This window comes from Sycon ciliatum, chromosome 6 (assembly GCF_964019385.1).
Source record: "Sycon ciliatum chromosome 6, ocSycCili1.1, whole genome shotgun sequence".
Taxonomy (NCBI): Eukaryota; Metazoa; Porifera; class Calcarea; order Leucosolenida; family Sycettidae; genus Sycon; species Sycon ciliatum.
The window spans coordinates 2,703,321-2,728,171 of NC_088648.1; the positions used below are offsets into that span (position 1 = coordinate 2,703,321).

The following is a 24,851-nucleotide window of genomic DNA, read 5'->3' on the forward strand; positions in this document are numbered from 1 at the left end:
ATGGGCGACTTCAACGTCGACATGCTGGGTCACTCACCCACCCTACGGTCATTCCAGCAAGCATTGGACAGTTATAATCTTACCAACATGATAACTGCTCCAACTAGAGTCACGTCCCACTCCGCCACGGCGTTGGATTTAGTCATTTTCTCCTCCCGACAAGGTAGTGTCCTGTGAAGTCATTGCGATCGATGTTAGCGATCATGCTGCTGTCTTAAGTCATCTCAAGCCAGCAGTTCTCTCTTCGGCCCCAAATCCAAAAATGTCAAGGCACCTTCAAAGAATAGATTGGACGTAGTTCAGTTCCGATCTTCAGGCCTTCGGCATTAACAGTTTTACATGCAACACGAGTGATTGCGACTCGATGGTGGAAGAGTGGTACACGAAGCTGAAGGCAGTCCTCGACCTCCATGCCCCGGAGACGCTTTCCAAACGGCGGCGACTCCCTTGCCCTTGGCTTACTCCAGAACTCCAGCAGGCAGTTCGAGCACGAAACAGATTCCATCAAAGTCTGAAGCGTAATCCGGCGGATGCTGAGCTTCGCAAGAAACATCAAGATCAACGCTCCATTTGTTGTCGCTTGGACCGGAAACTAAGAAGCCAGTACTTTCGCGATCAATGTGGATTACACGCGGCTGATACCCGAGGCTTGTGACGCACACTGAATACGGTAACCGGTCGCCGTGTTATTCATCATGCTCCCGGCATCCCTGTTCAGGATCTGCAAGATTCGTTTTCGAGCGTTCTCTATGATCCCCAGCGACCTTCAAACTCGAATTCACATGCCACCACACCGGTACAGGAGTCCCACTTTGCCCGCTTCACGCCCCTAACCATCCACTCTGTTGAGCGGATGCTTTCTCGGGTCGACCAGCACAAGGCAACTGGACATGACGACATACCAAACCTGGTCCTGAAGAAGTGCTCTTCCATGCTTGCACCGTCATTGACCCGCATCTTTAATGTTTCCTTTCTTTTTGTAAAGTCCCAGCAATGTTTAAGCAGGCCAATGCCACGCCACTTTTCAAAGGCGGTGATCCTGAACTACCGACCAACTATCGACCAATAAGTCTCCTTCCTACTGTATCACGCCTCCTAGAACGTGCAATCCACCGTGAAGTTGTTCGATACTTCGAGTCCGAGAATTTTCTTCCGGAAACTCAGTTTGCCTACCGTCGCCATCATTCCACGGAGGACGCGCTGACACTGGCCGTACATCGATGGAGCACAGCCAGGGCCTGGAAACAGTCCACTGGTATTGTGTTTGTCGATATGTCAAAAGCGTTTGATAAGGTTCGCCACCAAACGCTGTTAGATGATCTTCACGGAAAGGGTGTACGTGGCACTGCTCTGGCCTGGTTTGCCAGCTATTTGTCGGGTCGGAAACAACGCGTTAAAGTTGGTTCTTCATCGTCATGCTACTCGGAGTGTTCAAGTGGTGTACCGCAAGGTAGCGTTCTCGGCCCGTTTCTTTTTTCTGTTTACATCAGTTCCATCGACTCTCATCTACCGCCTGGTATTTGTCACCAAGAATTCGCCGATGATATCACCTTAGATACATCATCATCCAGCCGTGCAGACATCAGCTCTAAGCTTAGTGTCGCATGTACGCGTCTCGCCGTCTGGCTCAATGCCACCAAGACCTGTGTGCTGCACATTGCTCCTCGGAGCACCCTTGATCCCTTGCCGCCTGTGATATGCGATGGCGCTGTGCTCCCTGTTGTGTCGCAGACCAAGTACCTAGGCTTGATTGTAGACGATCGCCTGACTTGGAATAGCCACGTTACGCATATCTGTAAAACGTCTCGACAGGTTATAGGAGCACTATGGAGAAATCGGAAGTGTCTCTCTCTCTCTGCAGTCGAAGCGAATGGCGTACATGTCATACGCGTCAAGGGATGATTGCCCTCGTCTTCTGGGATGCTGGCGTGGCTAAGTGGTGCTGCCCCAAGAACTCTTCTAAGGTGAGGTAATGTTGGTTTGATGGAGTTTTGTTACTAGCTTGTTCTTGTACGCTGTGACGTGGCTCGTTTGTAGACCTATACATCGTGCCAATATTGGGCCAATATTGAGGGGTATACCAATTTCATGGTTCCCTTCAAATGTTTTTGCGCGAACTTTGGAATGTTGATCTACACCCCAAAGCAAACCTACCTGCAAAATTTTAGCGAAATCTGAGAGATCGACTTGCACATATGTTCTGGTTTTCTCAGACATGCTCTCTTAAGTACCTTGTTTGTTTATCTATTTCTTATTATTTTATTATTATTTTCCTGCGAGTCACGTTGGTGCGAACGCGCATGCGGAGATGCTCTAGTCTACGGCCATGTCGTCGATTCTGTTACATGTATCACGAGTGTCCATGCTATTGTTTTACTGATACTGATAATTCTCTCCTTCTGTCTAATCAGGTTCTTCTCTGCTTCTCCGTCTCTCTTCTATTTTGTTCCGCTTCGAACGTGTAGTTGCTTGAGCTGCTCTCATGATAATTTATTCGTATTTTTGAAAACCCTTTGTACCCGCGATTATGCGCTTATACAACTGCGCTGTGCTGTATGACTGAGCTATGACTATGACTATGAGTCACGCTCGCACTATGATGCCCTTTGTGTCACGTGAGCCTAACTCATATTCAAACTGATTTAAACGTTTTTGCAATACAATGGTGTAGCCAATCAATGGAAAACAACAGTTCCATCAGTTCTAATAACATACATGATGAGCTAGGCGAAAAAGCATAGCGTAGGGCCCTGAGCTTCCAAGCTCTCTCGTATGTTTTTCCGAAGTGTGTGCTATTTTTCTTACTATTCTTGTATCAAAGTAGTGGTTGCGACTTCGGCGATGATTTGTAAGAAAAATTTGCTCCCCACACCGGAGCTCGCGCTATTCCAAGTGTCAAGTAAAGTCGGCGGAATAGCGCGAGCTCCGGTGTGGGGAGCAAACTTTTCTTATTCTTGTATCCCCATTTTTTCACTCCAAGTATAAATCCTATTGTAGTTTCATCATTCTCTTTAGTCACCAATTCCATTGAGAATAGTGACAAGAAAACGTTCTCGGATGGTGAGCCAAGGATTAATTTATACAAAAGAAAAAGGACCAAGGAACTACAAGTTACGCTATACTGTTCACTAACACCACCAATTACTAAACAATCAGCTCATGCGATAACATTGCACGACACGGACCGACGATACTGACGTTCTACAAATAACTGGCTAACAGGTCATGCATGAACATCCGCCAACGTCCTTCACAGCTGAGACTTTCAGCTTGTGCTTATTTTGGTTGCGCTCACCTTCCCCTCCTTATGTTATTTCTATAACTTAGAACCTTCCAAGTTGGAAGGCTGTTGGAGTGTGCATCCAAGATGTGCTAGAGCTGTCAGCAGGGGTGTTTTTGGAGTGATAAGGCTGTTTGAGGTGTATTTCTAGGGATGGGTGTATTTATCGATTAAAGGGGAAGTTTCAAAATCTTGAAGGACGCTTCACGCAGCTTCATTATACTTGAATTGTTTGCAGGCAACCTGCCTACACTCAAGAGAGCACTGCATTTCACACAAATCCATTGGTATCGTTACAACGTTTCGGTCTTTATGACCATCATCAGGAATGAAGTGGACATGGAAAGAACAGCAGTATAAAAGAAGGAGGCAAGCAAGCAAAGCGCGGTACATAGTGACAGCGCGCGTAGAGAAGTGCAAAGCACGTCATGGCGGGTGTGCATTATACATGACAACACAAGCACAAATGGCGAGGAAAGTAGATACTGCGCTACAGCAGTGATAACAGCCCAGTTCCAGTCTCACACCATCAGTGAGGTGTGTAGAGCCCCGCGCCACTTGCAGTAAGGTGGTGTTATAGCAGATCCCAGCCACTGTTGTTGTTAATTTCCGGGGATCGCTCCCTGATGTTGATGGCCTCCCGGATCCTCCTCCTGGGGCGGTCACGCTCAGAACCGAGAACCCGGATACCCGAGAAAGCCGTTGCTCCCAATGGCAATGGGTCAGATGCATGCTTGGCCGCGAAATGCTCACCCAGCGCGGTGCCGCTCACTGTGTTGCGTGCGTCGTCGTTGTGTTCTTTTGTCCTGGTGGCGAGGCTCCGGTACGTCTCTCCGACATATTTATCACCACATTTGCACTCGAGGTGGTATACGACGTTTCGCTTCGTGCATGCTTCTGAACCGGACATGCAGGCGACACAAGCAGCTTTGGGCCGCCCCCGTTTACGGGGCTTGGACGGGTCTACATACCTGCGGCATGGTGGTTTGCGGAGGGCAGACGTGCAAATCATAGAACTTAGACGGCGGTTCCTGTAAATCAGCTGGGCATTTATCTTGTACTTCCGGAGTAATTTATGAATTAGCATGCACAGAGCGAAACGTCGTATACCACCTCGAGTGCAAATGTGGTGATAAATATGTCGGAGAGACGTACCGCAGCCTCGCCACCAGGACAAAAGAACACAACGACGACGCACGCAACACAGTGAGCGGCACCGCGCTAGGTGAGCATTTCGCGGCCAAGCATGCATCTGACCCATTGCCATTGGGAGCAACGGCTTTCTCGGGTATCCGGGTTCTCGGTTCTGAGCGTGACCGCCCCAGGAGGAGGATCCGGGAGGCCATCAACATCAGGGAGCGATCCCCGGAAATTAACAACAACAGTGGCTGGGATCTGCTATAACACCACCTTACTGCAAGTGGCGCGGGGCTCTACACACCTCACTGGTGGTGTGAGACTGGAACTGGGCTGTTATCACTGCTGTAGCGCAGTATCTACTTTCCTTGCCGTTTGTGCTTGTGTTGTCATGTATAATGCACACCCGCCATGACGTGCTTTGCACTTCTCTACGCGCGCTGTCACTATGTACCGCGCTTTGCTTGCTTGCCTCCTTCTTTTATACTGCTGTTCTTTCCATGTCCACTTCATTCCTGATGATGGTCATAAAGACCGAAACGTTGTAACGATACCAATGGATTTGTGTGAAATGCAGTGCTCTCTTGAGTGTAGGCAGGTTGCCTGCAAACAATTTAAAGGGGAAGTATACTCTAAAATCAAATTTTCACCAGTTGTAGTCTTCGGGGTGCTGAGTCGAATGGTCTTGGTCCGAGGAAGCTGAGATGCTCCCTTCCTCCTTTATTCCCAATCGAACTCGCGCACTTCCACCGAAACTGGGTGACTGCGCCCTACTAGATAGGGATTTGTATAGAAAAAGTCACTAAAAACGCTGTTTCGTTCTTATAAAAGCGCGGATGACCCTGATTGGTCCATATGTTGTAGTCTTTTGGCCGCTGAGTCGACTGGTTTTGGTCCGAAAAGGCTGCGATGCAGCATTCGGCCCTTATTCCCAATCGAACGCGGTTGAGTAAGCGGTCACGTGCTCATTTACAGCCTGTTTGGGCCCGTTTATGTCACTCGAGTTGAACCTTTGAACCAGGGAGTCGTAAAAGCCTCTTACGACTCCCTACTTTGAACCTTTGAGTTCAATCTTGATGTGAAAAATGTACTCTGCAGGCACGTGACCGCTCACTCAACCGTGTTCGATTGGGAATAAGGTCCGAACGCTCCATCGCAGCCTTTTCGGACCAAAACCAGTCGACTCAGCGGCCACAAGAATACAACATATGGACCAATCGCGGTCATCCGTGCTTTTATAAGAACGAAACGCCGTTTTAGTGACTTTTTCCATACAAATCCCTATCTAGTAGGGCGCAGTCACCCAGTTTCGGTGGAAGTGCGCGAGTTCGATTGGGAATAAAGGAGGAAGGGAGCGTCTCAGCGTCCTCGGACCAAGACCATTCGACTCAGCACCACGAAGACTACAACTAGTGAAAAATTTGATTTTAGGGTATACTTCCCTTTAAGAGCCACAGGAAATTTTCAAAATTCTGCATTTTTTCGTGTTCCTTGGATCATAGCTTCAGTTCTACTCACTCAATTCTCACAATCTAGGGCTTCCTGGAACGGTCTCCGCGAGAGGAAGAGAATGAGGTCGATCATGATAGCCAGCACACCGTCTATCCAGCGCTAGATCGCAGCGACAGTACGAAAAATGCCCCAAATGCGTCCAATTGCGTCCCGCTCCAGATATTTCATTTTACTCGATCGTGGAGTTCCAATTTTTTCGCTGTGTACTCTTGACAATATCAACAGTGAAACCCGTGCAAATTCGAGTAAACCAGCATGATGAAAAGTCTCAAAATTCTCAATACTAAAGTCGCACTGCGCGCTTTTGAAATTGCCGCAATCGCGGCTCAACTTACGAGTGATTTATCTCAGGAACCGTTGTTCGCAGCGCTTTGCGGATTGCTTCTCCCAACAGGTGAGAGTTTTCTCTTCGCCCTGGATATTTTGATGACTGGATTTCAGCAAGATTGGACTGACTTACGATCTTTTGAAGTTTTGCATTTGAATGCGTCGTTTACGACGCATTCAAGTATGGGGCGGCTCTTAAAGGGTTAAGCCCCAAAAATGCCTGGTTTGGGGTCATTTTTCAAATTTACCAGTCTCCTGGCTTCTCCAGGTGATTGCAAGTTCTTTCATACATCACAATGAAGCATTTTTGCAAGAAAATCTGGCAATCAGCATTGTTACTAGTACTCAGAAAAATACAGAGGCAATATGCTTTGGTTCTGCAAGAGTACTCAATGCCTGATTCAGGCAGAGCGGCGTACACAAAGCCACACAATGAAAAACCTTGGCAAATTAATTCCGTTGTGACTCAGAGTTTCATGGCTGAACCAATCATCAGACAACGATAATGGAATAGGAGGCAGCGCTGGTATATCTAAGTGGAGAGAGGTGTGATAATACGATAGCGAGAGGAGTAATCGCGTGAATGTATACAAGAACAGGCTATTTCAGAGGCAGATGCAGCAGGCGCAGGTCTAGCGCTAACAAGCACGCGCTTAATCTCACACACCACACCCACACACACACACACTAACACTAACACGCACACATTTAGTAACACCCACACACATACACACATACACGCACACACTAACACACACACATACACCCACCCACAACACCCTAACTTGCACACAGGCGCACGCACACACAACCACCCACCCACCCACCCACAACATCCTAACTCGCACATGCACAAACACACGCACACACGCATATACACACACCTATAGATATATGCACAAACACATACAGAGTTGTTTTTGAAGATGGACGTCGCGGCAAAGGACATGGTGTCCGACTTCTGGCGTCTGGTGAAGCCAGGGATCATTTGTCCAGTCAGGTCGGCAGCCTAACCGTCGGTAAGCTTGTGTATGGATCCCGTTCTGCTCGATGTGGTAGATCACAAACAATTTGATATCGCACAAATTGCCGGATCTCAGCATCGTGCGTACGGTATTTTATATTCAGAAAATCCCAAAGTGTCTCTGTGTGGCTGTCCTATGCCACGAGAAACTCCAATCAGGCTCCTATGTCCTCTGCCTTCATGATTGAATGTCCACTTCGTTTGAACAACGAACACAACAATCGAGGACGGCTTTGCAATGAAAAATACAGCTATACTGGAGCTGAAAAAAAGAAGAAAAAAACGTGCTCAGGATGAGACTCGAGTACACGCATACTCTCCCAGCAGTTGAAACGCAAATTTTTGTGAAAAATGCGTGTCGCCGACTGACCAGTAATATCGCCTGACGATTGCTATTTTTCACTTAAGCTGATGGGTTCCATGCATTCCTTGTGGTATTACTCTAATTTTTTGTGCCAAAAGCATTGCATGGTCCCCCAGAGTGTTATAGTACACCTGAAGACTAGACGAGGCCATGTTTCCTGGCATTCTTAGTAGGGCTGCAACGAATATTCGATTTCACAAACGAACGAATACTCACCCATAACAAACGAATAATGAATATTCTCTCAGAATCCATGGGTGCAGTGAATGTGACTGTGCCGATTCAGGAATGTTTTCAGCGTAGCAATATATTTTGCCACTTGATAATTAGAAGTAGATCCACTTATCAGAGTCTGTGCACCCACTTCAGTCTCTCTCTCCAAAACGCGCTTACAGTAGGTGTTGGTCTGTTACACAGCTATCGAGCCGCTTGGCTCTGTTCTCCTTGTTCATTTCTTCCTGAAGCAAAATATTCAGGATCTCGAGAAATCGGGCTGTGAAGTCAACTTCTTGCTCATACCAGCGATGCTTTTTGAAAACATGCCCTGCTATACCCACTGACAAAAAAAGGAAGAGAGAACATCAGGAACCTCGATGGGGCCCAGGGAAGACTACAGGTGTAGTATGAAGCAATATTCTTTGAAATGGCTGTCGATCGCCGAGTTCAAATTTTAGTAAGTTGAGATGGGAATTTCCCAACTTATGGCACTTATTGGCAAAAACAAGACTTTTGCCCGGGAAAAACAGAGCGCGAGATCGGTTGTGCAGCGCAGACGGTTGGAACCTCCTTAAAACAGCAGTTCCAATTGTTCCGAAACCTTTACAGCAAAATTTGCCATGCTCTGATAAGCTCAACTTAGTTGTCCGGATTTCCCTTATCTTCATAGTTTTTAAGACCACAAAACCTGATTGCTAATCTTTATTGAAATGGCCAAAAGGTCATTGTTGTAGCGCTGCGTTTCATGCACACAGTGCTGCCAACCTTCCGTATTTTTCCGCATTTGTACGGAAAACTCCTCCGTCTGCAGTACGGAATTTGAGCAAAATGCGGAAAATTGAAGGGGATCGATCAGCTACAGATAAGTATGTAGAAGCATGGCAAGCTCAAGCTGAGCGATGGATATCCCTGTGCCAAAGCGAGTGCATGCCATGCTTCGAGTACGCGCAGCACAAAATATCACGTCGTGGTGCAAGTCCCACATGTTTTGCGCAAGCAAATCCAGCCACCGACAAGCATTTGCGTGTCAAAAACAAAACAATACAAGCAATGCACATGGCAGTACATCGGCAGTATGCAAAAACACTGCAAAATATGGAAAATCAGAAGCCGCAGTACGCAAAAGAGATCCAGCTGATAGACAGTACTGTGCGCATAGCAAAGCTAAGGCAATCCTCAGAGAACTGATAATATGTACATCATCTGACCACAAACTTATATCCAGGCAGGTAGCGTTGCTTGATATTAGTGATACATGGTACGGATGGTGTCAGTTTTACATGGGAAGTGAAAATAAGGGAGAGAACACAGCTTACGAGCTCGTTACTCTTCTGTTTATGCCAGCCTTGAAGATGAGGCAAAGAGATTGTAACTGCCAGTACATGTATGGCTACTGTACTTTGTCTTGAAAAGGAATTAATTACTATCGACTCAGTATTGTGTATCGAGTACTGAATTACTCGATAGCTCGCTGGATAGTTTGAGTCCCGCTCGACAGCTTTAAAATAATGATACACTCATTTCACCCCCAGAATAAACCGAACCCACATGTCTAGCTGAGAAACTGCACTTTCTTTCTTGTTTTCTTGCCATGGTTGGCTATCACCCCTCTCTCGCACTTTGTGTGCCAATTGGTCATGGACCACGGTTTGACTGAAAGAACATAAAAAGAAGTCAATTAAAAGTGGTGCGCAGTCTTCATCTTTTTCGTATCTGATTGCTTGCTTTTGTTTGTGCGGCTTAGCTTGTACTACACCTGATACAGCCAATGCCAGTATTGCAGCAAATGGTACCGTCAGTTGCACAACTGGATTTGTACAAACAGCTACTTCGGTAACAGCAATTTGTGATGACAGAACTACAACGCTCAGTACTGATTGGACAGACGTTGGACAATGCAAACGTAAGAAGGCCATTACATTTGCAATCATTGTTTCCCTATACAGAAACATTTTGTCAGGTGTAATATTCGGATTTTTTAGGATGCTGATACTGCAGGACAAGGAAGTATAGTGACAAGCACGAAAAAAAAGAAACAAGTAGCGTAAAGTTCCGTAAATATTCTAATGCTTCCGAAGTGACCGGTTAGAGATTTTATCGCTCTGGATTGGAGGTGTCTCTCTGCAGATTGAGAGCCGATTTTGATTTGAAGTTTGATTTGAAGTTTTGGATATTGGCTTCGTGGACCACTACCCGGCCAGTTGTGGACACGCCATTGCTGTGGATTATTTCCTTCCCTCGTTATTGCAGCGTGAAAGAGGCTGGCTTGGCTTTTCGGTGGCCATTGTTTGCTTCGTCTTGCTGTGTCTTCTTCCTCCTGCGCTACCGAGGTCGGTCCCAGGCGTGAAGGCGTTGCTGGCGCTAGCCAACGCTAGCCAACGCCCGAACACTTCCTGCTGGAGTGGTGTTCAGAGTCAGTCACGTGATGGCGCTAGATCTCAATATTGACCTGGCAATCCTGGAGTTTTCGCAGCTTCAGAAACTAGCTGAGCAGAAGGACATACCTAATTCGTGTGACCTAGCACGCCCAGACTTGGTTGCTACTCTGCGCGAAAATGGTATTGGCACTTATCCCCCAGGTTCGGCGCCACGCCAATTCCCTGCCTGTGGTGAGAAGTGCCTGCCATCAATGGTACCTTGCCTTGAGAAACTTCTGGATTGCATCGCCAGTCTAACACGTGAACTTGCTGCAGTTTCAGCAACCAGAGATGCAGAGCTAACAAGCTTGCGAAATGATTTACTATCCACACGGGAAAAAGTGAATCAGTTGGAGAACGTTGTTGGCGGTGGTGTGTTAGTCCAGCCTTGCAGAACTCAGAAGACCATGGATCTGGCTGGAGCAGCTCAATGCTCACATACGTCATCCCTCCAAAGCGACAAAGCATCAACAGTAAAAGAGAATGGACAGCTAGCCAAGACACCAGACGTTCCTAGACCATATGCCCAAGTTCTAGCAAATGGGCTCATGGCTGAAACTTCTAGCAGTGCCAGTACTGCCGATAAGGACGACGTATCCTGTCAGCCTGTCATGTCAAGGAATCAGCGCCGTCAAGCCAGGAGGATGACACGGATCCAACCCCACCCTACTGAAATAGAAGAGGTTGGACTCCCTGCAAGCGAACAGGCAAAGGAAGAAGCACCACAAAGAAATCCCATCCGTCGCCAGGTATCATCACGTTACGCCAAACCGAACCAGAATGTCCCTGGTTCAGTTCCGTCTCTGGATGCTGCACCCCGCAGTCCGCGAAAGGTCTTCTACTTGGGAGATATTCCGTTTGGTTGTGAGGCAGCGAGTATAGCAGACTGGTGCAGGGAACGCGGTGTTGAAATAGTGCAGTGCTTAATATACTCCTCCGAGTATTTTCGAACTGCCTCCGCCAGAGTGACTGTCGAGGGTAAGGATGCCGATACTGTAAGCCGGCACACCTTCTGGCCAAACACAATGGGTCATACCGTGAGGGAATGGCGTTTCTATTCTGACCAGCCCACCGGACAATATCTCTCACAATGAATAGTAACCTTGTCTTCCCCAACACTACTGGAACACTGAATCCACTGGCCCGTCCCTTTTATCCTCCCATCCATACTGCCCTTACCATCCTTTCCCTCAACTGCCGCTCAGTGGTCAACAAAGTAGCGGAACTCACTGTTATGTGCAACATCTACTCTCCGGAGGTTATATGTTTGTGTGAAACATGGTTGTCCCCTGCCAACCTCTTCTCATTGGCAGGCTACACAGTTCTTGTTATACAGCACTTGTAACCGCTCACAATTAGCTGCGCTATGTCTGGATTAATCTCCAGGGTATGCTCAATGGCATTCAACTGAATGTTAGGAGGATAGGATGACCCGCCTATTTCAGAATCACTGAACAGATCTGGACGGCGTGAAAGCGGGTCAGCAATGTTTTTCTTTCCTGGTTTGTGAAAGACCGTAAAGTCATAGTCAGCTAAAAACTCTACCCATCTTGCCTCACGCTTGGTGAGAGTCGGTTTGGTTCGTAAATAGACAACACCCATATTATCAATCATACTGTCGTCGGGGATTCGTATACTCTCATTCCCTTGACGATATGCTCTTCCGGTACCTCTCACTCCTGCACGCGTACACCACATACAGGGGACCGAATGTTTATTCTAGTACCAATGGAGAGTCTCAGGAAAGGCAATGAACAGAACAACAATAATGCGTACTATGCACGCATGCTCGCTGGGTCGCAATCTGCGCAGTCCGTGCGCGGTTCGCACATCGCCCGCGCGGACAGAGCACATGCTCCAAAACAGGCACGGACAACAATACCACACCAGTACCACCCAGGAATAAAAACCAACTTCCTACACTGCCGATTATAGAACTCTGTCAGCCCACCCATAACACTAGCCACGATCGCTGTCACCCATGTGGGAAATAGTCACTTCAAACAACTAACCAAATCACACAACTCACCCCTTCACCAGCTAATCTAAGTATCACCTAACAAAAAGAACAAAACCCACTGCCTCTGTGTGGACCTCTAGCTATCTTCAAAGAAAAGCTAATAACACTGAGAAAAAGGACACACTTAGGCTCTTCAAGGCATCAAGGGCGTCAGAAGGTAATTTAGTGTGGTACAGTCAGCCATCTGAAGTACAATTTAATCGTTGGGAAGGGGTGGCTTTGCCAAAAATGTTGGAAAATTAGAGCCCAAATCAGTGCATTTTATTGATTCATGGGGTACTTGGGTCAAATAGTGGTATGGTCAATGCCGTAGTGACAGTACCGTCTGCGACGCCCCTGCATGCCGGACAGGGAGGTTGAGGCGGATGAGAATAGAGAGGAGGACAGCATCATCAATGAGGAGTGAGACAGTGAGTTCTGTGCAGAAAAGAGTGTGAGTGAGCAGGCATGTGAGGGTGAGTGTGAGTGTGTGTGAGAGTGAGTGTGAGCGGGAATGTGAGAGTGAGTGTGGGCGTGTGTGCGGAAGCAACAAATTGTCAGTTTATAGTCATCTATAAACGAGGGTTTCGGAGACAGCAGTTTTAATATAGCAACAAGGACGACTAATTGCACTGTAAGCATTTCCTAAATGTCGACATGTATGAGTAAAATGTGAAACGATGATTGCAAGGCACACAATGAAAAGGAAAGAGAGGATTTGTTCAGAACTGTTTTCTTGTTATATTCATCAGTGAATCTGCCCTGATTGTTGTCACTCATACTCAGATTCTTCTTTCACTGTGTTGTGTCATGCGAGTCATACTCACAGTATGCAGCATGGTTGCAGGGCCTGCTCTAGACATTCAACACAGCCCGGTCAGAGTGTACCTGGCGCATGCAGGCCAGCCGGGTCAAGCCGGGTCAGATCATCCGGCAGAAAAACAAACAAAAAGCCTGCTCAAAACTTGCAACCCGCGATATTCATGTTAAAACAAAATGGCGTCACGATTTATTGAAAGTGGTATAGTTGGTGGTACGAGTGTTCAAAACCATTTGAACTTCATACTGTTCGTCTTCTTTTTGACATGCTCTCTTTCCATCGTCCTTAGCTTTTGTTTGTTGAGAGCTAATTTGGCTTTCTCTTATACCTCTGGGGGATGCCAAGTGATGGTTTTGAGAGGCTGGTGATGGCTGTGAGCGAGAGTTTGTCGATCGGCGTCGTCCTCGCTATAGCGATGAAAATACTAGTTACTGCGCACCTGGCAGATATCACAACACGTCGGAGCGTCCAGGAGCAAAGGAATCTTGGGTTTTCACTGGAATCTAGTTCCCCCAGCATCGTGTAGCCCACCGTCGGTGAATGGCGGTCCAGAAAGGTCGAACCTGGTCTTCTGCAGCATCTCGCAGTCCTGCGAGGCACACTGAATACGCCTGTCATGTATTCTACAAATAAAAATCACGAAGTAGTGGACTTTACAGTGATGAGTCTATCCTGTATGCTGCAAAAGACGCAGGAAATGTGACTGGTGTCTGTACACTCAGTGACTGGACGCCAACACCCCAGTCTTCTCCTGCAGGATCTGTTTGACATTGACATTATGCAGTAGGTCGGCATTGACCTGGTTTGGCAGCTATCGTAATAGTATCTGCCTGGTTGGATGTAGCAGGTTGGGGTTTGCTCGTCGTCCAGTCCGGAATTTTCTTGTAACTCACGGTGGAGTACGCGCAGGGTTTGTGATCATCCCTGTTCACTTCAATATTATCAAACACAACGTTCCCTTTGTCACTCATCTTATCCTGAGTACTGAATTTGCTGACAATATTGCACCTCACTTGTCACAACCTACCGCCACTGCTGGCGGTGGCGACTGGTTTGTCAATGGCGGTGACCAGGCTGACTGACTAGCTTCGAGACAGCCGCCTCGTTGTCAACCCCGTGGCAGCCTTAAGGTTGATTTTATCGATCCAGCCTCAGTGCCATGTTGACGATGCCCTAGTGACTGTGTGTCATGGATTGCATTGCCATCAGCGGTCATTGCCGTCCACCTTGGTGCAGCCCTCGACAACTGGCTCAACCCATGGGAGTCTCAAGTGGACAAAGTTGTTGCCAAAGTAGCTCAGAAGATTGGTGCATCGTGGTGTAGGTGAGCACATAACTAGGACTTCCCAGCGCCTATTTGTCCAGGCTGCGATACTATGTGACATGCTATACTGCACATTCTTTTCAGCACTGCAAGGCCGGCAGCTGTAGATGAGCGTGGAGAGTGCATTCATCCCTCATCAACCACTTCTCCTTGGGCTTACGAGAGTTTTTTCTGCGTACCTCTCATTTTTGTTTGTTTCTCTCTGATACTGTATTGATGCCGGTACCTGTACCTCGATGTGTTCCTCTATGTGCAGTCACCTTTAACCTTCGGTCAAGTTACCGTTTATTGTGCTCTATTTATCGTGCGAATCAAAATAAACAATAATAACACAAGTCGTGCTAGAGTGACGACATGTGCGTGTAGTAGGGTTGATGCGATGGGACGTTATAATTAGGTGGAACAGAACACACATTGGGCAGATTGATTGGGCATCATTGATTGTGCTCAGTCTAAACAGTGAACATAATAATTATCTCCAGTGACATACTGTAGTGGCTAGCCTCCAATAGGTAGCTGGCACTAGTCGCTACTGCTTGTTTGACAGGTGTCGCCAGAACCCCTGTTGTGTCATGCTATAGATGCACACGCCCTATTCTGGGGCATACTGAGGTACTTTGATTTTGTTGACTGCACGTAGACAGCATCCAATAGTAGTACTCGTAGACCTTGGCTCTTTGTAGGTCAACCACCATCGCATGGATCGATCGGTGACTATGCACTTGGAGGTTGGAATAGCCCGCGCTGAAAATTTCTGCTTTTACAGTACTTATAAATGTGACGTCATGTACATGTATGTGCTGTGTACATTGTGCGTCATGGGTCTCTGTTTCTTACATTGGCTGCAAGTCGCCCTGGCTGCGGGACAATAACGCTTTCCAGCAGGATGCAGCTGCCCACAGTAGCCACATGCTTCACTCAAGCGGTGTGCTGGTGCCAAGTCAACATGAACAGGTGTCGACTTCACTGGTGCTGTAAAGTTCCTTTGACTGGACCGATCCACATACGCTACAGTTTCCACCGCGGCACCACTCATCTGTTGCTCGCCTATGGTTTCTGCAGCCAGGGTGACAGCCTGCGCTTGTTCTGCCACCTTCTCGAGGGTCGTCTCGCCCTGTTCCAATACTTTCTGGCGGGTGCACGCCGACTTCAAACGACGAGCGAAAAGGTGCACAGACACGTCGTCCAGAATCTTGTCCACCGACGCCGCCGCTGTCAAATGGCAATCGCGCATCTCCTTTTGAAGGCGATGCCGATACGCGGGGATCGACTCGCCATCTCTCTGTGCCACAGAAAAGAGTGCGGCGAGTCGGGACGTTCTGCGCCGTTTGCCTCCGAAATATTGTTCAAATAAATCTACGAGGGCCTGGTACGGATCGTCTCCGGATGGGATGTCAGGGTATCTCTGCCACAGGTAGTAGACAGCTTGCTCGCCTAAATTAGACGCGGCAGCAAGATAACGTTCCTTCTTGTCCGCCACCAGGGAGTCGTACTCAAACTAGGGAGGTGACACGGCACAGAAATCCGTGTCACAGGGGTTGACTCGCACCCGTGACCCCTCGTTGTTATTTTTGGAATAGTTCAGTCCAGTCCAGTCCGAAAGGTCATACTCGGATCGACTCGCCTTCTGTACTTCACCTCCAAGCGTGCAACGCAAGACCCGCAAAGTATGATTTTTCTGTGGCGAACGATTTTGCCATTGATCAAGTTTTTATTGGAGTGCTCAGGCATACTACGATTGCTCAGACGTCCCGAGCACGCTTGTTCAGGTTCTCTATTTTTGACGAGCCGGTCCTACAGCCCCCTATTGTGTCTAACGACGTAGGAGCTGACAATGTAAGAGGATTTCCCTGGAAATAATGATGATGGTGGTGTGACTGCTGCAGGAAAAATGCTGGCTGTTTATGACAGTATGACTAGATGTACAATGTAGCTCTCTTGTATGGTACTTAACCCCTGCTATAAATGTGTTATTTAGGAAGACTGGTGTATTGTGCAAGTCATAAAGAAGAAATGGGGCAGATACACGACTTACAATTTTCAAAAACCAGCTTCGTGTTATGTGTAATTTGTGTCAAAATTGTAGTATTTAGACATGACAATATCACTGGCTGTACTTCTCTTATATGGTACTTAACCCCTGCTATAAATGTGTTGTTTAGGAAGACTGGTGTATTGTGCAAGTCATAAAGAAGAAATGGGGCAGATAAACGACTTACAATTTTCAAAAACCAGCTTCGTGTTATGTGTAATTTGTGTCAAAATTGTAGTATTTAGACATGACAATATCATTGGCTGTACTTCTCTAATATGGTACATAACCCCTGCTATAAATGTGTTATTTAGGCAGACTGGACCATTGTGCGAGTCATAAAGAAGAAATGGGGCAGATACACGACTTACAATTTTCAAAACCTGGCTTCGTGTTATGTGTAATTTGCGTCAAAATTGTAGTATTTCAACATGACAAAATCACTGGCTGTACTTCTCTTATATGGTACTTAACCCCTGCTATAAATGTGTTGTTTAGGAAGACTGGTGTATTGTGCAAGTCATTAAGAAGAAATGGGGCAGATACACGGCTTACAATTTTCAAAAACCAGCTTCGTGTTATGTGCAATTTGGGTCAATTTTTAGTATTCGGATTAACCTAGGATACGACTCTGAAAAGTTCTGAACAGTTACCGCAACACTACACGCCGTTTCATAACTGCTGCTGTTGCCATCACTGCTATCAAGTAGTTCGGACATGGCAGGAGCTAAAAAAATTGCTGGTAGGCTTTCAAAGAATACTGGCGAGTGATGGGCTGTAAACGAAATGTGCTGCCTCAATAATTTCAAAAACTAGACACCCATGCGGCACGCTTGGAGGTGAAGTACAGAAGGCGAGTCGATCCGAGTATGACCTTTCGGACTGGACTGGACTGAACTATTCCAAAAATAACAACGAGGGGTCACGGGTGCGAGTCAACCCCTGTGACACGGATTTCTGTGCCGTGTCACCTCCCTAGTTTGAGTACGACTCCCTGTCCGCCACTTAGTGGAGCTGAAATTTTATACTCAGCTGGCTCAGCCAAGTTTGGAAGTGTTCCGCGCCGCGCTCGTGATCGAGATCGAGCTTGACGGACACCTTTATCTTCGCTGCCATCTCGCGAGTCGTCACGACTGCCATGAGCTGAGCTACTAGTATATCCTGTTCACTGCGCCAAAATGTTGGGTTCGGTCAGACAAGACAACATTGGTGCTAGTTTCAGTTCTTGTCCAAAACAAACTACTAGTATATCCTGTTCACTGCGCCAAAATGTTAGGTTCGGTCAGACAAGACAACATTGGTGCTAGTTTCAGTTCTTGTCCAAAACAAACTCAAATCAAATATCCGAATCCAAAAACCTAAACAGTGTACGAAAACAGTGCCCACGCGCTTGCGCATCAGTAAGCACGCAGAACTAAGCAATCACATGAAAGATCCGCTCACAAAACATGCATACAACACAGAATAATAAAACAGAGACCCATGACGCATAATGTACACAGCACATACATGTACATGATGTCACATTTATAAGTAGGTGGGAATCACACTCCTGTGATCACAACAGGTTGCACGGCGCATGCGTAGTGGGGAACAAAAGTAATGTAACGCTTGAGCTTCAGACATCTGCAGAACTTTGAATCACCGTTCTCTGTTGAGTAAAACTTCAGAACTGATGAAATTTGTGGATGTGGGCACAGTATATTGCTCAGGCGCAATGGGGCAGCTCTGAAAATATATTAGGGCGGTTCTGCTGCTCATGTTGTGTATAAAGTCGCGGTTATTGGAACAAGGAGGCCTGTACCTTTCCAAAGAGACCAAGATGAAGAAATTCCAAAGCTGGTGAATGAAATTGGATAAATTTCTAATTCGTTCTGCGACTGTAGCGTGCCTCTATGCATACCCTGTTCCTCCCGTCTGTTCAGGTTTTGCTTTGTTTTGCTGATGTGGATGATTTACACATGCACGTTGTTAGCTGCTCTAACTGTCCCCCACCGAATACATGTAGTATAATCACCTTTTTGTTTTGCTCTTCTCTTTTTTACACTTCTTTCACTTATATTTGTCCATAAAAGATTTACTCAGATGGAGAGCCAAAGTTAAATTTATATATATTGTTTAGTAACTGGTGGTGTTAGTGGACAGTATAGCGTAACTTGTAGTTCCTTGGTCTTTCTCTTTTACATAAACGATTTGTTCCACTCAATCTGCGGAAAGAACAGTTTCGTCCTTTGTGAACTTACCAGCGCAGCACAGAGAAAATGAACCTGATAGCAATGAAACTAAATTTTCCAAAGCCAGATTTAAACCAGGCCTGAACATACCTTGCCGGAGTGCTCAAAGGCTGACAAGTCAGTGAGCTCTGCATAACGCAAACAGCAAAGGCACTACCCCACGCGAGAGTGCTCGGCTTCTACAAGAGCAGGAGCCAAATACTCAATCTGCGGACAGAACTCTTTCGTCCTTTGTGGACTCATGAGCGAAGATTTGTTTCAAGTAGTCCCCACTCCATTGTTATGTAGATTCACTGATGAATGTAACAAGAAACTGTTCCGGACAAATCCTCTCCTTTCTTTTCGTTGTGTGCCTTGCGACCATCGTTCTACATTTCACTCATACATGTCGACATCTGCGAAATGCTTACAGTGCAATTAGTTGCCTTGTCGCTATATTATAGTCATCTAGTTAGTGTTTATATCCATCGTGTAAACTGTTCTAAATTGATTCCGAGCCCATATTTGACAAAAAGATTATCTGGTTGGGTGGCGGGGGGAGGGTCTCCCCAGACTCCTCTGATTTCTCGCCTCCCCACTGTTGTACCGCTTTAAAAGAGTCTGTGACCCTGATTGGTGTTGTTCTTCTGGTTGTGCAGCTGTATGTAATTTGCCATCTATTATGAATCATGCAAGCATAATTGGAACTGGTTCTCAGGTCCTCAACAAGTACACAATGTACGATGTCACTTGTAAATCAGGATTCTACCGCAACCCATCAACGTATGAAAGGGAGTGCAGAACGGCAAATGGAGGCTTCCCACAAGTACCCTTCTGTCAGAGTATGTTTATAGTCATTGCTCTTGTCGTTGCGGTTGCTGTTGGTGTTATTGCGGCTGTTGTTGCTTGTGGTGGCGGTGGTGGTGGTGGTGGCGGTGGCGGTGGCGGTGGTGGCGGCGGCGGTGGTGATGGCGGCGGCGGTGGTGATGGCGGTGGCGGTGGTTGTGGTGGTTGGTGTTTTGTATTTGTATTTATGGATTCTCCACAGGCCTTAGCCTAAATCGAGGGAGTCTTCGTCAACAGCTTATGAAGAAGAAGCTGAGGAGAAAAATAAAAATAGGAAATAGAATGATGCGGGGTGGTAGTACTATAACACAGTGCTCTATGACATCGCTTCTGTCGCGGCGACCTTGTCGCGCGATTTGTATCATGTTTGTGCCTGTTCTTGTTTCAGTACAAAACGCTAGTTCCATGCCCACGTTCCCGTGCTTTGTATGACTTGTTCTGGCCCACGTATGCATGACTGTACATGTACTTGTCAAGGCACGTGCATGCAGCACAGTTTGGCGCGCTTTTGCGAATGTGTTTTTCTTCTCCCTTGGTGGTGGGTTATGCTGCGTTTTCTTGGACACGAGTGGTTTTCAGTTTTGTTGTTCTCTAGTATTATTCTGGAAAGAGCGATTACTACAGACTCCTTTGTTCTATGATGTGTGCCACCTGTAGAGGTGAGATCGGACTTGTGACCTGTGTCGATAAATCGAGAGATTGGGAATTCTAATCTTTCGACATGGTGCTTTAGTGACCAGAGATTTTCCTCAGTTTATTTAGTAAATTCCGACCAGAGTGATGGAGACTATCGCCCAGCTTGTAAAGTGTAGGGCAAACACGAAGCGACGACTCACACGCCTTCGCCACAATTCAACCCGGGAGCTTGCCAAAGACGCTCCATCACCACACTACCTGCTACGAGATTGGCAGCAGGCTGAACGCCTTGCAGCTGAAATCAATGCCACACAGGCTAGACTCCGCGATCTGACCGAACAGGCGACTTCCTCGGATGTTGAGGACCGCCTGGAGCAACTCGACAAGTGGGAGTTCGAGTTCGACGATGACCTGGAAGTCCTGAGGGACGCACGTACCGTTCTACAGAGGGAGAACCCGTCCGGACTCGCCACAGCAGATGCGGAACTGGAGGCAATCGCCAACTCGAGTCGATCCAGTGCCCCACAGCCCTCACCCACGACGTCCCCATCCGCTGCCTTGACCAGCGTATCCTTCAGCCCATCAGCAGTGGTGGTCCACTCCAAGGGTCCACCTTCCGCTCCTGCGAGCTCTCCTGTGACTGCTGTTAGTCCTGTCCCTGCTACTGGCTCTCCAGCCACTCCAGTCGTCCCGTCTCCGAATGTTCGCTTCCGCATTCCCATTGTAGTGTATGTGTCGTCGGGGTTTTTTAATCCCTCGCACGATAGCCCTTCTGATTACTCTCTTATTCATACATCACACGTACGCCACACTCAGAGGACAGATTATCATTGTTGTTCCAAGGAGAGTCTCAGGAAGAAGGCACCCAAAACAACCAGAATGCGCACGATAAGCATGCAAGCATGCGCACAACAACAAGAGCATGTACGATAATCTCCAACCGGCGCAGTACGCGCGCGGTCCGCACCAACGTGCCAAAAGGGGCACACACGTGCCAAAAGGGCAGGGACAACATACTTCCACATGAAAAAAATGCATCCTCTCCTGAGGATGGGAGAGAAGAAAAGAAAACGAGAAGACAGACAGGAGAAAAAGAAATCAAAATGTGAACAACATACACATGCAGATATGCAGGGCCAAAACAGTAGGATACATTAGTAACTCCGGACAACGGGGAAAAGCCAAAGCAAAGGGGTGGAAAGAAAACAGACTGGGCCCACCCATAGAGGGAACCGCCATCTTTCAGGCGTGGGCCCCCGGAAAACAACCACCTCGCCCTGGTGCGAAGCCAAGGCAAACCGACGCTACTGCGAAGACCGCGGCAGCTGAACCGGGTGACCAGTCATCTGACAGCACAGGAGTTGTCCGGAAAACCATCGCGCAGCCGATGGGGCTACGAAAACTCACAAAGACACACACAGAAAGGAAGAAACACGGACTGACGCAAACATCTCAGCAATACTAGGAGCCAAAATTCAGACAAGAAAAACGACAAGAAGGAATGGCAGAACAGCAACATTGAACACGCCTACGGATACAGGGGCAGTCTATCCATGAGGATTTAAAGGGCAGGGACAACATATGTACCAGACATGTATTCATCTAATTGCAAGTACTATTGATCCACCCTAAAACCACAACCGCTTAGGCATAAACTCTATATAGCAATTCATTGTACTGCCACCCAACACCCAACGCATCCCGCACCCGGGATACAACTCCTATATCCTCTAGCACAATTATACCTCAACGCTTCTTATTGCTTTGCAACCGTAGAATAAACTTGTATGTAAACTCTACGTGTGAACCCACAGTCTCTTGGTTAGAGACACAAGACACCCGATCCCGTATCAGATACAGACAGTGACTCCGACTGGTCCAGTTCCAGTTCCGCCGGCACTCGGTCTTCTGGCGGGACATCTCGTAAACCGAAGCGATCACCCTCTTCCAGGGTGCCTGGTACCTCAGTGCGAACTGGGGGTAGTGCCGCCACGAGTGCCACTCCTCCTCCACCATCTGCCAAACCAGCAGTGACAGCAATTCACTTGCCGAAGCTGGCCGTGCCCACCTTCAATGGTGACACACTTGCCTGGCCCGCATTCTGGGACATGTTTTCTGCGTCTGTAGACGCCCAGCCACTTCCGGATGTGTCCAAGTTCACATATCTGCGCACAGCGTTAAGCGGTCCACCGAACCGCTTGATTGCAGGCTTAGCGGTCACGAACGACAACTTTCCCATCGCCCTGCAAGCCCTGAGGGAGGAGTATGGGAAGCCGGAGGTCATCGTCACCAAGCTCTACCGACACCTGCAACAACTCCCTCCATCGTCCTCCCAATTGGCGTCTATCAAGGTCACGCAGGAGACCGTTCACAACCTCCTCAGACAACTGGAGGCACAGGGCGAAAACCTCCGTGGTCAGAACCTGGTCAGCCAGCAGATCCTGTCGAAGTTCCCCCTCGAGGTGACCACCAAGCTGGAGGAGTTGCGTCCTCTTTCTGAAGCCTCAATGGTGTGGGATGTCAAGACACTGATGCAGGCTCTCAAACGGTACGTCACCCTGCATGAGCGTGCCCAACAACACTTCAGCTTTTCCGACCACCCGATGACCGCTGTATCTGATCATGTTGCTAGCGGAAGTGCTCTATTGGTGTCAGCAGCGCAACAGCAAACAACCTCGCGGGCCCCTTCACAGCTGCGTCACTCAAGTGCATCACAAAAGTCCTCTGGATTTCGCTCACCCTGCGTCTACTGCGGTGGTAACCACGGTCATGATGACTGTCTGACGTACGGCACAGAGCAAACCCGCAAGGCCCAGCTTCTCAAGACACAACGCTGCTTCCGGTGTCTTGGCAAGGATCATCAAGCTGCTGCTTGCACTCGGGCACGGACATGCCGCCACTGTCAGATCACCAACCGCCACTACGCGTCTATTTGTCCAACACTGTTCGCTAGCCAGCATACCACTCAAGCTGCTGTCCACAGCCCTCCCCTCGGTAGTCAGTAGCCAGAGCACGCTTCAGATCCTCCGGGAAGCCCCACCACTGTAGCTTCCGGTCACGGTGTCTCACTGCTAACGTCTACCTGCAGACGGCCAAGGTGACACTCCACAATGGCGGGCAATCACTTTCCGCTCGTGTACTTCTTGACAGCGGCAGTCAACGTACCTTTCTCACAAGTTCCGCCGTGGAGTCACTTGGACTTCCTGTTCGGTGTACGGAGTATCTGCACGTGTCCACATTTGCCAGTAGTGGGCCGCAGCGACTACAGGCCAATGTTGTCGACTTCGAGCTGGCACTACAAGATGGCTCCCTGCTCCCTCTGACAGCCCATGTTCTGCCAAAAATCACCGACCCTGTCCATCGCAGTGCGATTCCTGATCAAGACCGACAGTTCCTGCAGTCGCTATCTTCTAGTCTGGCTGACAACCTTCCAGACACATCTGAGAAGGCATCCGTTGACCTGTTAATCGGCACGGATTACTTCTGGAGCATTATTCAACAGGACCGGATCGTGTTGCCGTCGGGTCTGTTGCTCCTCCCATCGCGTCTGGGTTACATCCTAACTGGCTGCTGTGCTCCGTCACATGATGACTCCAGCCAAACATCCACACTGCTGTGTCACACCGCTGTACGCCTTGCCTCCCATCAGCTCCAAGTAATGGATTCCACGCCGCGGTCGACACTCACACCCAACCTGACCGAGATGTGGAATTTGGATCGGATTGGCATCCACGACTGCCCCGACGTCACTGCTGATGACCTGGCGCTCTGCCATTTCCAGGACCACATCCAGTTCACTGGTGGCCGGTACGAAGTGGCCTGGCCATGGAAATCGGAACCACCTGACCTGCCAACCAACTATGGCCTCGCATTTGGCCGGTTGTCTACGTTGTGCCGTCGCTTAGCCAATGATTCCGACCTCCGACAGCAGTACGACAAGGTCATCCAATCGCAAGTTGACCTGGGGATCATCGAGCCTGTCGCGAACCCACCGCCTATGGGCACGCCACAGCACTATTTGCCCCATCAGCCAGTTATAACGCGGTCGAAACAGACCACGAAGCTACGCATTGTCTACGATGCCTCGGCGAAGACAACGAAGCAGTTGAAAAGCCTGAACGAATGCATGCACCGGGGCCCTATCCGTCTGCCCAACCTCTGTGGTATGCTCCTGCGCTTTCGGTGCTACAACGTTGCCATTGTTGCTGACATCGAGAAGGCGTTTCTTCAACTGCGTATCCGGAAGGAAGACCGCGATGTGACACGTTTTCTCTGGCTCAGGGATGCTACGAATTCTCACCTGACCAAGGACAACCTTGCGGTTTACCGGTTCTGCAGAATGCCCTTTGGTGTAATTGCTAGCCCATTTCTATTGGAAGCCACAATCCGCCATCACCTACAGCGCCACCCGTCGCCATTGTCTGAAACGATTGCCAGGAATATCTACGTCGACAACGTTGTCATTGGCGTCCGGACCGATGAAGAAGCATTGCCCGTCCACGACCAGGCCAAGAGTATCTTTGCCGAGGCGTCAATGAACTTACGTGAATGGACCAGCAGCTCGGCCGTGGTTCGTGCCGCTCTCCCTGAAGATGATCTTCTCACCTCCCGTCGCACCAAGGTTCTCGGTCTCCTCTGGGATACACATGCCGATGTTCTTACCATCCCAGAGAGTAAGGTGCTGCGGTGTCCGTCTCAGCCTGT

At 48.2% G+C, this 24,851-nt stretch overlaps 1 protein-coding gene across 1 annotated transcript in view; it reads left to right on the forward strand.

Annotated features, from left to right (window-relative positions):
• The window catches only part of LOC135819162 (uncharacterized), a gene marked incomplete at its 5' end in the record, with an annotated part of 333,212 nt that overhangs the window by 126,298 nt on the left and 182,063 nt on the right, over nucleotides 1-24,851 (forward strand). Inside the window, 2 exon segments of the mRNA XM_065332321.1 lie at nucleotides 9,605-9,763; nucleotides 19,325-19,507. Coding sequence (XP_065188393.1) covers nucleotides 9,605-9,763; nucleotides 19,325-19,507 — 342 coding nt within the window.